At 36.6% G+C, this 15,921-nt stretch overlaps 1 protein-coding gene across 4 annotated transcripts in view; it reads left to right on the top strand.

Annotated features, from left to right (window-relative positions):
- Positions 1-15,921, top strand: part of Kcnh7 (potassium voltage-gated channel subfamily H member 7) — a 450,850-nt gene that overhangs the window by 411,254 nt on the left and 23,675 nt on the right. For 2 of the 4 annotated variants that reach the window (XM_051167116.1, XM_051167118.1), the window contains 3 exons: positions 5,688-5,940; positions 8,962-9,167; positions 10,782-10,965. In XM_051167116.1, the coding sequence (XP_051023073.1) occupies positions 5,688-5,940; positions 8,962-9,167; positions 10,782-10,940 (618 nt within the window). In that variant the 3' untranslated portion in view covers positions 10,941-10,965. Of the gene's footprint in view, positions 1-5,687; positions 5,941-8,961; positions 9,168-10,781; positions 10,966-15,921 lie in introns of those variants that run through there. The other 2 variants (XM_051167119.1, XM_051167117.1) reach the window with 2 other exon arrangements.

Raw genomic sequence — 15,921 nt, forward strand, 5'->3', positions numbered from 1 at the left:
TGTTGTCATCAGAATAGATAGAACTTCTTTGGCACTAGTGGCCCAATACACGTTTTATTGATATTGATGTAAAAAGATATACAGGATCTACTAATCTAAGTTCATATCATTTTGATTAGGGTGTATATCAAATGAGAAACATTAGCCCTGTATCAATTTCCACGTGCACTCAGCAATATTGCTGTAATGCTTGTTTGGTATAAGTACAAATAACAACAAGAATGTGTTGTCATGCCACTAAGAATGTACTAGAATATGTATCTGTAGGGAAACTATCACGATACCAGATGCTTCTGAATTTATCCCTTACCATATTTCATAGATGTCTGCTAGGTAACAATTTTGTCCTTCCCTTTTTTGTGTGATTTTTTTTTTTAAAAAATGACTTTAGTAGTGCTACCATGTTAAAAGCAGGTTCTTCATGTTCAAGGCTGTTTACATTTGGAGTCTACAAGCAGTAAACTACAAAACTTGTAACAATCACAGCAAGCATTTCATACTTAAATAAGAACATTCTCATACAAGTTATTTCATTATGAGAATCACAGATTTTTATCCACGTATGTTCAAGTAAAGAGAAGGCAAACCACAAATGGCTTTACATCACGCATAATAAAGAAATGTAGTCCCTTCTGACGAGAGAGCAAAGTTTTCTGGAACTTTTCACTTAAAAATCTGTCCTACAGAGTGAGGTGCTTGCTGCTATCCTCATCAAACCTTTGCAACTCTGTCCTTTGAATTACACCTTCTAGGTTGTCTTTGGCTGGATTAACACAAGGCTTATTATTTTCTTCAAAAGGAAAGAAATAAAAATACATATGCTTATGGGGAAAAATCTGTCCTACAGTAGCAGTGTTAGAAAAATGAGATTAGGACTCCAACTCACCTGGAACCAACTGTTCCTTGGGGGTTCCATAAATGGACTTTGTAATTACAAATGCCCTACTTTAACAGGAAGATGGTGTGGCCAGTTCTGAATAGAACTGTAAGAATTGTGTTCACTCTGTCATGAAGACTAGGTATATTTTCAGAACATGTGTTATTCATGATGATTCTTTTTAGCTTAGTGTCTGGTGCGATTTAAGCATTTGTGGGAGTCAATATATGAATGGATGCACACTAAAAAGGCATTTTCTAAGGTGCAGACCATGAGACTGATAGTGGGTGATGCTTCTTGGTGTTTAAAATTGGATTCTCTCAATAAAATAATAGCTCCAGATGCACAGCAGACAATGACACATACCTTAGCCGAATCAAAATTTGACATCCAAGAATGCACCATCACCAAGTAAGCTGGTGTCCTGGTTTGTGTTTAGCTATTTCACACTCGAGTTTTTTTCATATATATCAGCAAGGCCTGCTAAAATGTCAGTATTTTAGCGGTAAATGAAAAGATTCTAATTCAGGGGTTTAGAAAAGGAAACAAACATAGAAAAAAAATAGTACAATAAGTAGGAAATGAAGAAGGTAACCCAGATGGAAATAGTGAATTGAGGCGTCTTGAATAAACTCCGTTTTATTTCTCACTTTTAAAAAATTCTTTCTTTCCTGAAATTAAACCCAAATTCTAAAGCCACAGATCTACTTGGGGAAATGCAAAATTGGGGCTACTCAAGGTTTCAACAAGTGAATTTCAAGTATTACTCAATTTTGTTTGAGCAACTGATGTGATTAAATTAAGATAGTTAAGAAAGTCATAAGAACTAGCCCTGTCCCCCACTGACTGCACCAACCAGGAGGGCCAGCCCTGTACCTTGCCTGGTAACCACAGTAGAGCTGGTCATGGGTGAACCAGCCTGGAGGGCATAAGAATAGGAGAATTGGCTCTGTCCCTTGATGGCTGTGGCACTGAATGAGTTATCCCGGGCAGTGCTGGAGAGGAGCTGGAGGGCTGACCAGATCAACTACCACCCAGACCCATCTCCAACATCTACCCCATCTATGAACTGCTTGAGCAGATGAAGGGGCCAGTCCAACAAATCAAAAACTGTAGGATCTCTGTGACAGGAGGCAACAACAGGATATTTTGTTGTTGAGTCCAGTGAGGGCCCAGTATTGATAGTGTAGCAGAAGCCAGTGCAATAAAGAAGTTAGACAGAAGGGTATACTGTCGGATACACTGTGACACACTTCGTTTCCCATGATGGGATTTTTCCCCCTTTGGCAAGAGTGAAGGGTGAGGGGAAAGGGGATAGGGAGATGAGTGAGATTGGGGTCCATGATGTTAAATTCACAAAGAATCAATAAGAAGTTCTTTTTTTTTTTTTCATTTTTTTTTAAATTTTTTATTTTTTTATTAATTTATTCTTGTTACATCTCAATGGTTATCCCATCCCTTGTATCCTCCCATTCTTCCCTCCCTCCCATTTTCCCCTTACTCCCCTCCCCTATGACTGTGCCTGAGGGGGACTTCCTCCCCCTTTATATGCTCATAGGGTATCAAGTCTTTTCTTGGTAGCCTGCTATCCTTCCTCTGAGTGCCACCAGGTCTCCCCCTCCAGGGGACATGGTCAAATATGAGGCACCAGAGTACATGTGAAAGTCATACCCCACTCTCCACTCAACTGTGGAGAATGTCCTGTCCATTGTCTAGATCTGGGTAGGGGTTTGAAGTTTACCGCCTGTATTGTCCTTGGCTGGTGCCATAGTTTGAGCGGGACCCCTGGGCCCAATTCTGCCTATCATAATGTTCTTCTTGTAGGTTTCTAGGACCCTCTTTTAAGTTAGTTAAAGGCTAAGGTCATATGAGACTTCTGATCTCATGAGGCAACTTTTTATGCAATATCTGTATAATCAGCTCCTGTGAAAACAAGGCACTACGGCATCTCTTGCTGGATTCAGTCCTTTCAATGGAGCCCATTTTAGTTGAATAAAGAATGAAAGTGAGAACATTTAGCATGGACACTTTCCCAAGTGATCTTCAGGGTCTGTGGACTTCCAGGATGACTGGGATGCTAAAACATATTTGTAATCTATTTCATTAACCACCTACTTTCAATATGAATTGAAGGCATGAACCAGAACACTAAAGGAATAGGAAATAAAGTTACAGAGAAATGGTGGGGGAGGGAATCTACAAACTAATGATACCAGAGTGCAGAACATTTAAACTCTGCTCAGTTAACAGAGAACAAAACTAGTTAAAGAGAAAATATTTGTTGTTTGGGAGAAAATAAGCACTCAGGTTTTTATTTTTTATGAATCCAGAAATGTATTGTGAATTGAGTATCAAGTTCATGTTAGATAGTTTACATACATTATCATATTTAATTGTATTAAGTTAAGGACTTAACCTGTGAAGCAAATGTTATTAATTTAATTTTGGAAAATAAGATACTGAGTCACAGAGACGTTAAATAAGCGCCAAACTATGAACTGGAACATGAAGGACCAAGAACTCCAGTCCACATTCACCTAACTAGGTAGCTCCTGTTACAGACTTGAAAGTTAGAAAAACCATCCATCATCACGATCTTCCAACTCAAAACATGCCAACAAACACATGAGCAGTCACACAGAAACAGAATGGGGTATGTCAAGGAATATGCCAGAAGCAGTAACTCTTAAGTTCATTGTTATCACCCAAGCTGTTCGGGAAAAATAGTCTTCCACATTTATGTGAAATATAAGGCACTTTACCAGCTCTATCGAAAGGAAAAAGTCTAACTTACTACATGATGTAGTGCTCTGTCTTTCTATATTCTAGCAGAGTCATTTAAGAGTTATGCTGAGATTCTAAAAGTGGCTTTCAAGGAAGTAAAGGACACATGCAGAAGACAATGGACACTGCTATCTTTCCCCTAGACAATCCCCAAAGGAAATGGCTCTTAAGTCAGAAACAGTATCCAAACTAAGGGTGTTTCCAGCTTGCCACAACTTGCCAAGAAATTCAGTGCAATAATTTCCAATGAAGATGATGGAAGAGACCAGTTACTCATGGTTTCCATGAAGATGCCTAAATTTATTTAGGGCCCATCAGAATGAGATAACACCACTAGGCTTCAGAGACAGAATTCAGCAATTTTAGGCAGGTTGTATTGGAGAGGTTTCCAGTCCAAACAAGGAAACTGGGATGAGTCTGCTCATGGAGATGGAGCCTAAGGTTATAGGTAAGGGGGCCTCTGAGGATGCAGGCTCAAAATTATACAAGAGGAAGGCTTGAATTCTGTTGGACCCAAGTCAGGAAACAGAAAACTTTCAGGGTGAAAATGTTAGCAGCATGGAGCTGAGGAAGCAGAGCCTGATACCTGGCACAGTATTTAGTGGTACCATATCTCAGTTAATATTGTGAAGATTCTAATCTTGTAGCAGAGAAATGTGGATGGGTGAGGTGGCTTGCACAAAAGTCAAATTGTGGCAAATTCTTTTTTAAAAAAATCCATAGATTTTTTTTACTACACTTTACTTTCTGTAGATGAATAGGACAAAAACAAAAAATATGGCTGTTATGCCTCACATATGTTAAAAATCTTTTCATATTATACCATACTTAATTGGGTAGCTATATCACACAGGGGCTCAGTAGAAGTTGGATCCCTGTAGTTGTTTATTATTTCAACCACTGAAAGTTGTAGTTTGACTCAAATATAATTCAATTTAAAGTTTATTTATGGACTGAGTACATCTGAATTGTTATATAGCTAATTTATTATTATTTCCTGTTAAATTAATGTATATACTAAGTTGAGCCAATGAAAAATCACAAAAAGAAAAGTCACTAAATGCATTATTACCCTGTAAATTGTTCTGTACAATGCTCCCTTCATCTACCCTGCTTATACTTACAGGGGGAAGTCAGTATAAGAAATGAAACTTGCATATGACACCACAGAGAATAAGCCATAAAGAGTGCCAACAACCCATTTATACTGATAATTTTGTAAAAAAAAAAAAACAAAAACAAAAACAAAAACAAAAACAAAACAAAAACAAAAACAAAATTTTATTCTATTCAAACTGAGGAACATTTATCAAAAATTATTGTTTAATCTGTTCCTTGGATTTTAAATTGATGAGTAAATTTTCAAAACTACTACCATTTCTATCACTAAAATTTCTATTTATATTATTAAAAAGTAACTTTACTTTAAAATTCATCAACTGTTCTCCTTACCTTTATTTTTGATGTTTGTCAAAATATTTAGTATAAGTAATGTGTATATACAATATGATTATTCCAAATAGAATTGGCTAAGAACACTGCAGTGGTTATGATACTTGTAAATATCATAGCTGCATCAACTAAGATGTATTTCCAGGATGGCAGTTTAAATTGACTTGAAATTCCTTCAAAAGGTTTTTCATCTTTAAGTTGTATTAGCCTTCACCAGTGTCCTTTAGATTGTCACATTGCATTACATCCAAGCATAATATGATACTACATAGCCTAATGCAGAAAAAAGGAAGTAATGAGAAATACATAGCCATAACACTTTAATGAGAAGGAATTTGGGTTGAGTTGAATGTCTGTAGTTAACTCACAAAACAATTCAAAATCAAAATTTCTGACATGTTCAGCAAACCAAATATTCATTACGGGAAGCAAATTAGATGTATTATTTAAAAAAGAAAACACTCCCTCGTGACAATTACTGCACCTGTAGGTCTGTGAGCAAATAATAGACTTTACTTCGAGTTCCAGTGCCTAGTGTTCTGGTAGTATCAAACTCTTTGTTTTTTCCTTTCAGGTCTTAAAGGGATTTCCAGAATGTTTACAAGCTGACATTTGCCTGCATCTGAACCAGACTTTGCTACAAAACTGCAAAGCCTTTCGAGGAGCAAGTAAAGGCTGCCTCAGAGCTCTGGCAATGAAGTTCAAAACCACCCACGCCCCTCCAGGAGACACTCTGGTTCACTGTGGGGATGTCCTAACTGCACTATACTTCTTATCCAGAGGCTCCATTGAAATCCTTAAGGATGACATAGTGGTAGCTATTCTTGGTGAGTGTTTTACCATGGAATAATGACATTATCAGCTATGAGTAGCTGCCACCACTCATTCATTCAGGATGGCAGATTAATAGGCTGACTGGTTGGGTGATAAGGATCCTTTAGCCCTGATCATTTTAAAGATTTATTTCAATTCAATGTATATCAAATTAATCTTGACGAAAATGTTTTCTTGGTGTTGCAATTTTTTTTGTTTAATGTGTAAATATTCTCATGATTCTCTTCAGCTATTGACAGCCTACTTAGAAATTTAGGCCAAACATACAAAAATAGCCCATATTTTCCTTTTCCTGTGATATCTTGGCTTCATGATTGATTCTTCAGCATCTTCATATGAAATACTCAATTTTGTAGACATACTAATTAGTACGTGCCTACAGTATCACGAGCTAAGTTTATATTTTAGTAAATTTCATTTATTTTCTGTGTTCTTAGAAAAGAAATTGAAGTCTTTATTTCAAAATCATTTCTATCGCTAAAATTTCTATCTATATAGAAAATAGCTGTGAATATATTACCAGGAGTAGAGATGATGGGAATACAAAAATTAGATATATATATATAGGTTTGTGTATAAAGGAATGTCCATGGTTAGTCTAATCTGTCTCTTTAAAAATAAACCCTACTTATATGAACTCATGGCATTTCTTTAGACTGTTAAGGAAATGGAGAGGGGAACAGAAAAAGATGAGACCGTTCTCTTTCTCTCTGCTGACACAGGATCAAAATTCTGTCTCCCAATATACCTCCAATGTCTAGGAAAATTCACTGTTTTCTCATAGATTTAGTATACTGTCCCATTAAGTATTAGGCATGCAGGCCTAGAGGTGTAAATTATAGGCATAGCCCTCACTTAGCATAGTCAAGGCCTGTATGTATCGATCAATCACTCAATCAATATGTGCAATTGGGTGGTTCCCTTTCACTCGTCTTTCAATGTTCACATCTGAACATTAACTCATGACTATTATCTGTTTGTTGTTGGACAGAACCAGAGTATGGCTCATTAGATGCCCTGCACAAACAAAGCAATTTACGTGATTCCCTGGGTATTCTGATAATTTTGTTATGATAGTTGCCCAAAATTTCCCTAATTGTGGAGGCACACAATTTGATTTCTAAACCAATAAAGAGTCAAGGAGTGAAAACATCCTAAAGCATCTCAAGGCGGCTTATCAAAGGAGAACTTTCACTGGATCTGGCACGGACAGCATGTCCTGGTGTATTACTGTGGAAAGCAGAGGCTGATCCTCAAACCTCCTGCCCTAGCTTCTAGACTGCAGTGACTATAGAGTGCTGCTCAGCATCAAAAGGCTTCTGCCTTGTTCATCTATTGTCATAAAAGATAATTAAAATATAAAGTCATGTCTAGACTAAGCCTTCCAAACTGAAGAATTTCAAGAGCTTCTCCTTTGCTGTCCTAATTTCCACGTAAGTTAGGATTAAAAAATCACTATTCATTCTGGTTTTTCAAAGGCATATAAATATTTATTTAAACTATGCCTAATGTCTTCTTTCTAACGTAATTTTTATTAGTAATAGTATATGGTATTTACCTTTCCCTTATTAAATTCTCACTTAAAATAAGAATATTGCAGCAGTTTTACTTGGTAGAGATTTATTGTTTTAACATCCTGGATAGCTCCAAAATTTGTAATAAATATGTTATCCACCACAAGCTAACATAAGGCATACAGAGTTTTCTTTTAATATGAAAAGAACCTTCAGGATACGTGAAGAAAGAACTATTTTTCACTGCTACTAATGACCTTTAAAAGTGACTTCATAAAGTAGTCTATCAGTATTATTAAGGGCATGTGCCACGTGAGTACTTTGATATTCAGAAATGAAACAATGGCCATGAATTTTTGAAAAGTACTGGGAGCTTTGATATTTTAAACAGCTAAGGATACTGATTCTAAAGTCAAAATCTACGGCGTTAATCACGAACACTTTTCCTTCCCCTACTTCGCCCAACTAAGAAGTAACCTTCTACAAATCAGTTTACCTTTTTAATCTTGTTTCAATATCTGTAGATTTTGGATATCAATCTCATCTTCACAAAATTATTTTGAGGGCTGTATGATAATCTAAGTAAATATCTGGCACAGTACCTGGAACATGCATGGTCCTCGGAAAATATCATTTATTCTTATTCTTGCCATTAAGTAAAGCTGAAATCACACAGCACACGGTTAGGAGATGATGGGGGAGGACCACCAGATTCCAGACCGTGAAATAATGTCAGCATTTGCAGAGAACAAAGGGAACAAAGTTTCAGAGCAAAGACCATGTGACCAAAACAACTGACTATATATATATATATATATATATATATATATATATATATATATATATATATATATATGCAAGACATAGAACTAAATAATTTAAACAAATGGACAAGTACAGTAAAGGCAAATTCAAAACCGATAACTTGAAGAAACAGGGTGCATTGAAAGCCCTTGTCCATGTCAGTGAGTGCTGAGGAATAATGGAGCTGTTAATTTGCAGAAGCTCCGGACATGATTCTACAAAACAGAGAGAACATGAATCCAATTCATTTTAGCCTCTCAAGTTCCTGGATTGACAGCTGCAGAACACTTCTACCTGGAAGTAGATTTAGAGAAAAAAAAAATATGGCGAGATCCATAGCTAGCACTCAGGGTGTAACAAATGATGACATTTTCTAGATCTACACCCTTAGCAGAAGAATCTAAATAAAGAAATGAAAGAGACTGTAACAGAGCCAGTGACTTTTTAAGAACAAAATTCCACTCAGCAAATATAGTACAGTCAGCCCAGACACAGAATTTTGGTGTCCAGGCACCTGTTAGTATAGGCCCTTACATTTGCAATCTTTGGTTCAGTGATTTGTCAGTTGGTTGGTGTCCCTTTCTACTATTATAAAGAAAATGTTTAACTAATTCACTTTCTCTTCCTCCTTTTCTTTCTTTCCTCCTCCTCCTCCTCCTCCTTCTTCATCTTTTTCTTTTTCTGGTTTATTTTTAGGAAAAAATGATATCTTTGGGGAAATGGTTCATCTTTATGCCAAACCTGGCAAGTCTAATGCAGATGTGAGAGCTCTCACTTACTGTGACCTGCATAAGATCCAGAGAGAAGACTTACTGGAGGTCTTGGATATGTATCCAGAGTTTTCTGACCACTTTCTGACAAACCTAGAACTGACTTTCAACCTGAGACACGAAAGTGCAAAGGTAGACGTTCATTACTGATCTGCATATTTCTGAAATGTCATCCTTAGATTTGCCAAATGCTTCTGAAAATAACAAGCAAATTATTGCAACAAAGATTTATCAATATTAAGTACTGAGGGAAAAGTCCAGCTGGATATTGAAATTAATAACTTATAGGGCAGGGATTCAGTATTAAAAGATGTTGAGTACTTTTTAAATGTCAATTAAATTTGACCTTTGAGATATTCTTAAATCTCAGTTTGTATATGCCGATTTTTTGCAGGAAAATAAGTGATTTTAAGCAATTTCAAAAATATCTTAAAAGAGTTTGTCTTACATAGAGGGTGAAATATTTTCTCATCTATTATTTATACCATATCAATTGCTATTGATTTCTCTGTCACATTGAGAAGATTAGCCTGATTCAAGTTTAGATTTTCAATAGATTTTCAAATTAAAGAAGTATTAATTAATTAAGTCTTACAATAGAGACAAAAACCTAGGCTATGAAGAAAATAAGGTATGGCCTAACTGAAATAATATTTTTATTTTTAATTATACACATTACTTAACCTAAAATAATTTTGAGAATATGGCTCTTAATGTGCTTCCCTGTGAAGTCCTGTTCTGTGGACAGAGAACTTCCATTGTAGCTCACAATTTATTATTAGGATAGACCCCAAATTTCAGATTCCAATTCTAAATGCCCAGTTAACAAAAAATCAAACATTGAGCACTTGGTATTTGCCCAGTGTATTTACATTCTATGGATGAGTGTTCTATGGAGGAAAAATCCCTAAATTAGTATTTAGGGGGGAAAAAGTGTCGTATTTAGCCATTTCAAGTCACTCAGAAGGCCTTAAGAAACAGCAGCTTCTAGGGTCACGACATTGCCATTCGGTGTCTAATGCACCCAACAAAACAAGTCCTTTTCAAACCCCTGATAAAATTAAAGCATACACCAAGAATATGTCTTCATGACGGTTTTAATTGAACTTTATTGTGATCTCACTCAAGTGTCACTAAGCTTATTCTGGCTTTATCTAAAAATAAAACACTAACTCGGGTCACTCCTTTGAACTGATATTCAGAAAGCAGCCAAATTGAACTTTTCAGGGCCTTCGGCTTTGATTTACAAGCTTGATACTGTACAGACGTCGGAAGAGAAGGAGCTGAAACAGGGTAATAAAGCTCTCGCAACATTGTACCTACTGTCTTCAATTATATGCTTATTGTAAAATTTAATCTTTTATACATCCTAGCTAATGTTAATTGATTTATATATTTTGTTGGCAATAATACAGGTTCTCCTACATTTTCTAAATTTTTAATTTTTAAGGCCTTATCTGTAAGTGCTAATGCCAGAATTCAACCTTCTCAGCTCAAATTCCCACAAACCATGGTTTCCCCCAAATAAATTGTGAAACTACTAGAAATTATCGATCTGTTTTAAATTTTAGAGGCAACCTGTAAGCAAAGTACTGTACCTGTTTTCCAAACACGTAATTCCTGAGATTCAAAGTGATTGATATGATATGACATAGCAGAGAGTTCACTGATAAGACATCGTATTCAATTAGTGTAACCTATGTTGACCTTTGAGTTCCATTGACAAAGGCTGATCTTTTGCTACAGTCCCAATCTATAAATGATTCTGACGGGGATACCTGTAAACTGCGAAGAAGGAGATTGTCCTTTGAAAGTGAAGGTGAAAAAGGTAATTCATTCATTCTACGTGTAAAGTTTAGTCTACAGCACATGGTGACTAGCTCTTTCTGCTTAAATACTCATTAAAGTTCTGATTTCAATAATAATTTAATTCATTGGGTAAGGAGAATCACTTTTGTTCCCAAACTGTCCTGGTTTGGGGTTAATATCTTTAAATTGCATCATTCAACAAAGCTATTCCATCCATGTCTTCAAAGACAGCACCAATGGAAAACCAGTGTAAACTGGTTGAAAAATGAAATCAAGTTAATAATGATAGCTATGACTCAGGGTTTGGAGGGGAGTGTTTTAGAATGAGGATTTTCCAGTTCAGGTCAGAAGTTCAACCCCCTCCCCAGCACTGCAGGGATCTAGAACGTGGATGAAGGCACAAAATGGAACTCATCTTCCTAGGGAGAGAGATGACTCCACCCTCAGTCCAGAAGAGAACAAGCACCCTCCAGTAAGATCCCAGACACAGATACACAAAAGTGTGTTGAGTAGCCAAAGCAAAGGTCGGATGAAGCAACTTGCGCTTTGCCTGCTGCTGATATCACAAACATGCTAACCTTTTCTTATTTGGTTTCACAGTGACACTTGACACTTTGAGTCCATTGTTACTGCCGAATACCCCACTCAGTCTGTGACTCGCCACTCTATTTCCCTCTACCCTCACAAATTCTCTGAAGATTATTTCATATCATATTTTCATCTGTCTTAGTTTTTATTACTTAGAGTTTGTTTTGTTGTCTGTGCGTTTGTGTGTTTGGTACACATGTATTTTCACATGCTGTGGAGGTGCATGTGCGCCTATGTATACAAGTGTGTGTAGAAGCCATAAACCTACCTCAGGTGTCATCCTCAGGAGTCTTTCCCTTTTCCTTTGAGATGAAAGGAGTCTCACTAGCCTGGTTCTAATAACTAAAATACACAGGCTGGCCAATGAACTTCTGGAACCCTCTGTCTCCTATTGCTGGAATATATGCACATACCATAATCTCAACATTTGTATACGGGTTATAGAGATTAAACTCGTGTATTCATGCTCATGAGAAAAGTACTTTGTAGACAGAGCTCTCTACTCAGACCCCAGAGTTTCTTATATGTAATGTGCTCTTTCTGATTGATGTCATGTATGCCTCTGATTTTATCATGTCCTCATTTCAGAGGTCACATATCTGCAGCTTATACCACAAACAAAATGCTTCAATATTGTGAATCTAATTTTATTAAAGGATCTACTTAAGTTCTCAAAGGCATCTCCTGATGTTTCCTTGAAATTCAGTTCCCTTTTTAGGCCCATTGCCCTGAAAATGTTCACACCATCCAAATCAATTCCACAAGCGGGTAGGTGTATGGTCTTAAATTCTCAAACTATGCAGACTCTCTACTGTTGATAAGGCTTGTTACTGCCATCTCCAGCATCTCTACCTTCAAAACTAGGTATCCATCAGTTCATTTATCTCCATCTGCGCAGACATAATCCTGACCCCAGATGTCACCACCTGCCCCTTACAACACCAAACTAGATTTCAACTAACTCACCTTCCCACATAAAATTCACCCTATTTTTTGTCTATTCTGCATGTTGCACCACTGATGACATTTCTTTCCTAAATGTCACCCATAAATCTAAATTCCTCTAAAGACTTCCCATTCTGTATATTCATTTGTTGTTGTCATTAATTTGGGTTTTTAAGATTTAGTTTGAGAGAGAGTTTCACGCATGAGTACTATATTTACATTTCCACCCCTCCCCCTTCCCACTCCAATTTTTCCCATGTCCCTACTTCTTCTCAAATTTATGACTTCTTCTTTATTATTGTTATATATAGACATAGATAAAATATAGATATATGTACAGTTATAGATGATAGATAGATAGATAGATAGATAGATAGATAGATAGATAGATAGATGAAAGCTAGGTGATTGGTAGAAGATGATAGATGATGTATATAGAAAGATGTAGGTAGATAGATAGATAGATAGATAGATAGATAGATAGATAGATGATAGATAGATGAAAGATGACAGACAATCTACTGAGCCCATTTACTGTGATGGTATGTAAATGTGCTTAGAACTGACTACTTAGTATTAGATAATCTATCATGGGCTCTTCCCTGAAGAAAACAGATTCTCCTAGTGTGTGTATTGTTCATAGAGTTGGCTTCTACCTACTTCTTTGAGTCTTTTATTTCATATTATCATCCCCATAACTAATCCTTTACTTTGCTCCTTAGTTCATCTTCTCTGAAGCTTTTATTTCCATTGTAGTTATTTAAAATACTACTTACTCCTCAGTGTTGTCTAGCTGTGAATTGTAAACTTCATAAGAATGGGATGTACTGGTTCTCGGTAACTCTAACACTTGCCTAAATACAACATTATCTATTGAAATTATTAATTAGGCAGGCAGAGATACATGTTCTTAACCCTAGTACTGAGGAGGCTGAGGCAAGAAGATTGCAGTTGTCAGAGCAGATTAAGACACTGGAAGGAGGAGGAGGAAGAGGAGCACAAGTGAAATAGTATTAGAGTAACCTTTTCTTTCCTTTTTAAGTCTTTGGATTTTGAGTTCTCTTCTTAATCCTATTCCCTTGGGAATATCATTTACTAGTTTGATCCCATTTTTAGTAAATTAAACTCTCCTGTCTTTATGTGTATTGCATCTGTGTTCTTGCATGTGTTACTGATTTAAACAGAATTTTCATCCATTTTCTGAAACATACAAAGTCTCACAAACACAAGTACACATTCACAACCACAATCAGGCCAAACTATTTTTCACACTCTCAAAATTATGATTTGTGATATATTTAACATGAGCATTTTCTTGATGATTTTAAACGGACAAGGATTTTCTTATAAATTCCCAAGGTATGTTCCTCTTGTGATATTGTCAAAGTCTGCACTGTGCTTAGGTTATTGCCATAAGTGTCTTTTTCTCTACCAAACTCTAGATGCCTTCAGCAAAAACAATAACAAAAAAACATCTGATAAATACTGGTTGTCTTGGATCAATAGTTGAGTCATTTAACCAACTGCATAAACCTATTCATAAATAGGCATATTTTTTCCTGCAATGGCCTACTTCATTCTCTGGGTGGCTTTTTCTAAAACAGCACCACTGATGTCAAGCTGTTTTTCTGAAGATTTAATCTAATTCCCTCATCCTGGTGTTAATCTCTTGCCTTTATCTCACTGGAAATGAAGACCAGCCTGGTGATGTAGCCTATATACTATTGTTCCCCGTAGGGTTGAAGATTTAGTAAATCCACTTTCAATCTTGTTCAGTTTTCCATTCTCAAGGCAAATAATCTCACATTTTTATCTTCTGATAAGGCCCTGAAATCACGTCACAATTCACACAGTGTTCATGTACCCCAGCATTTCTATTGACGTTGAAATCATTCCCTTTAATCACAGCCTTGGTCTTTGAGATCTATTTTATATAAAGTGCAGATAGCGAGAGATTTGCCTTCCTGTATCATTTTGAAGTTTCCAGGCATGCCAGAGTGTTAACATGAGTTCGACAATGAGAAATCAGAGCTGCATACTCTTTTTCAAAGTCTTTAGGATTCCAGGCTGCTCCTGGCAAATGCAAATTTTGCTGAAAGCAATTTAGTCTCCATCACCCTAATCTTTAGGTGACCAATCATCCCACATTTTGTGACATAAAATTATCTTCTAGAAAACAAGGAGAACAGTGGGGAGGGAGAGAGAAAAGAGGTCAATGTACAAGAATAGAGAATTTCCAGAGGATACCATAACTGAAGATCCAAGGGCCACGTAAGCTATAAGGTTCCCAGGAAATGCACCAACGATTTTAGTGTGAGCTTACTGACAAATCAACAGGACTTATATGATCAAGTATTTGGTGCTCTGCTCAACTCCTTCTATAGATGGGATATACAAAAGTAGACAGATAACTCAGCAATGTTGTGGACATAAGTCAATCACCCATTCGTTTATAAAACAATCAATCACCGAGTGTCTGGAGTGTGCTCAATGCTCTTAGCTATTTTACTTAAATCATTTGTTTTAGTTTCAAAAAGCTTGTCTCCACTTATAAGAGAAAAATGTTCGCTAATTAACAAAGAAACAAACACAAAAGTCTAAATTACAGCTAGTGTCTGTACTCCCTTTTATTGGTTAGCAGCAAAAACAAAGATTTCTACTGGATTTTGCAGAACTTGGTTTTCCTGTTTTTGTAGAAAATCATGAGCAGGGGGGAAAAGATAATTTAGAAAGGGGGGGGCTCTTTAATTGGTTCTACTGCTTAGAAACTGCTGATGTTGTGAAAACAACAACCAGTAGTGCCTGCTGATCCCGTGAATTTCCCAGAAAATGAACAGCTGGGGCCTTTTTCACTTAAAACCCTGGTTACCTTGAGTCATTATCGATGGAGGAGATAACAAAAGGTGCAAGCCTCCCAAGACAGATCTGGCCCGGCTGTAACTGCTCACGTCCCCAGTCAGAAGCAGCAGGAACACCTACCTTTGCTTCCACCTGTCCTTTATGGACATGTTTTCCTACTTCTTTTTCCAAAACTACAAAACAAAAAGATGCAGTAAATAACTAGCCTCAATTAAGTTCCGTCTGAAAATTGTGTGGGATCAGAAAGAAAATAAGCATTGGTAGCCAAATAGGAGTTCTCCCAGAATTCTAAACGTGTTGTTTCTAAAGCAGAAGTATGTGTACTGTCTTCATTTTGTGTATTTAATAATCAGCTCCCCGGGATCAGAGGACTCCAGCGTTGCTGCTGGCATCCCAGCAAAACATCACCAATAACAAACTGCCAAAAACTAAATGTGAAAAACAGTAAATAAATATGTAGACAACAGAAGAAAAAATAATGTTTAAAGAGACGCGCCTACAACAACCAAATGTGTGAAAGTCACTGAAAGTTATACTTATCGTTCCTGTCCAGTGGGCCTACTTGCTTCCACGGTTTGTAATCCTGAAAGTAGGAGAGAGAGACTGATATTTTAAATTAAAATTTCAGTGTTCCAGAAAACACTATCTAAGTGTCTTAAGAATTATTACAAGTTTTGGGCTGGAG

This window comes from Acomys russatus, chromosome 24 (genome assembly GCF_903995435.1).
Source record: "Acomys russatus chromosome 24, mAcoRus1.1, whole genome shotgun sequence".
Taxonomy (NCBI): domain Eukaryota; kingdom Metazoa; phylum Chordata; class Mammalia; order Rodentia; family Muridae; genus Acomys; species Acomys russatus.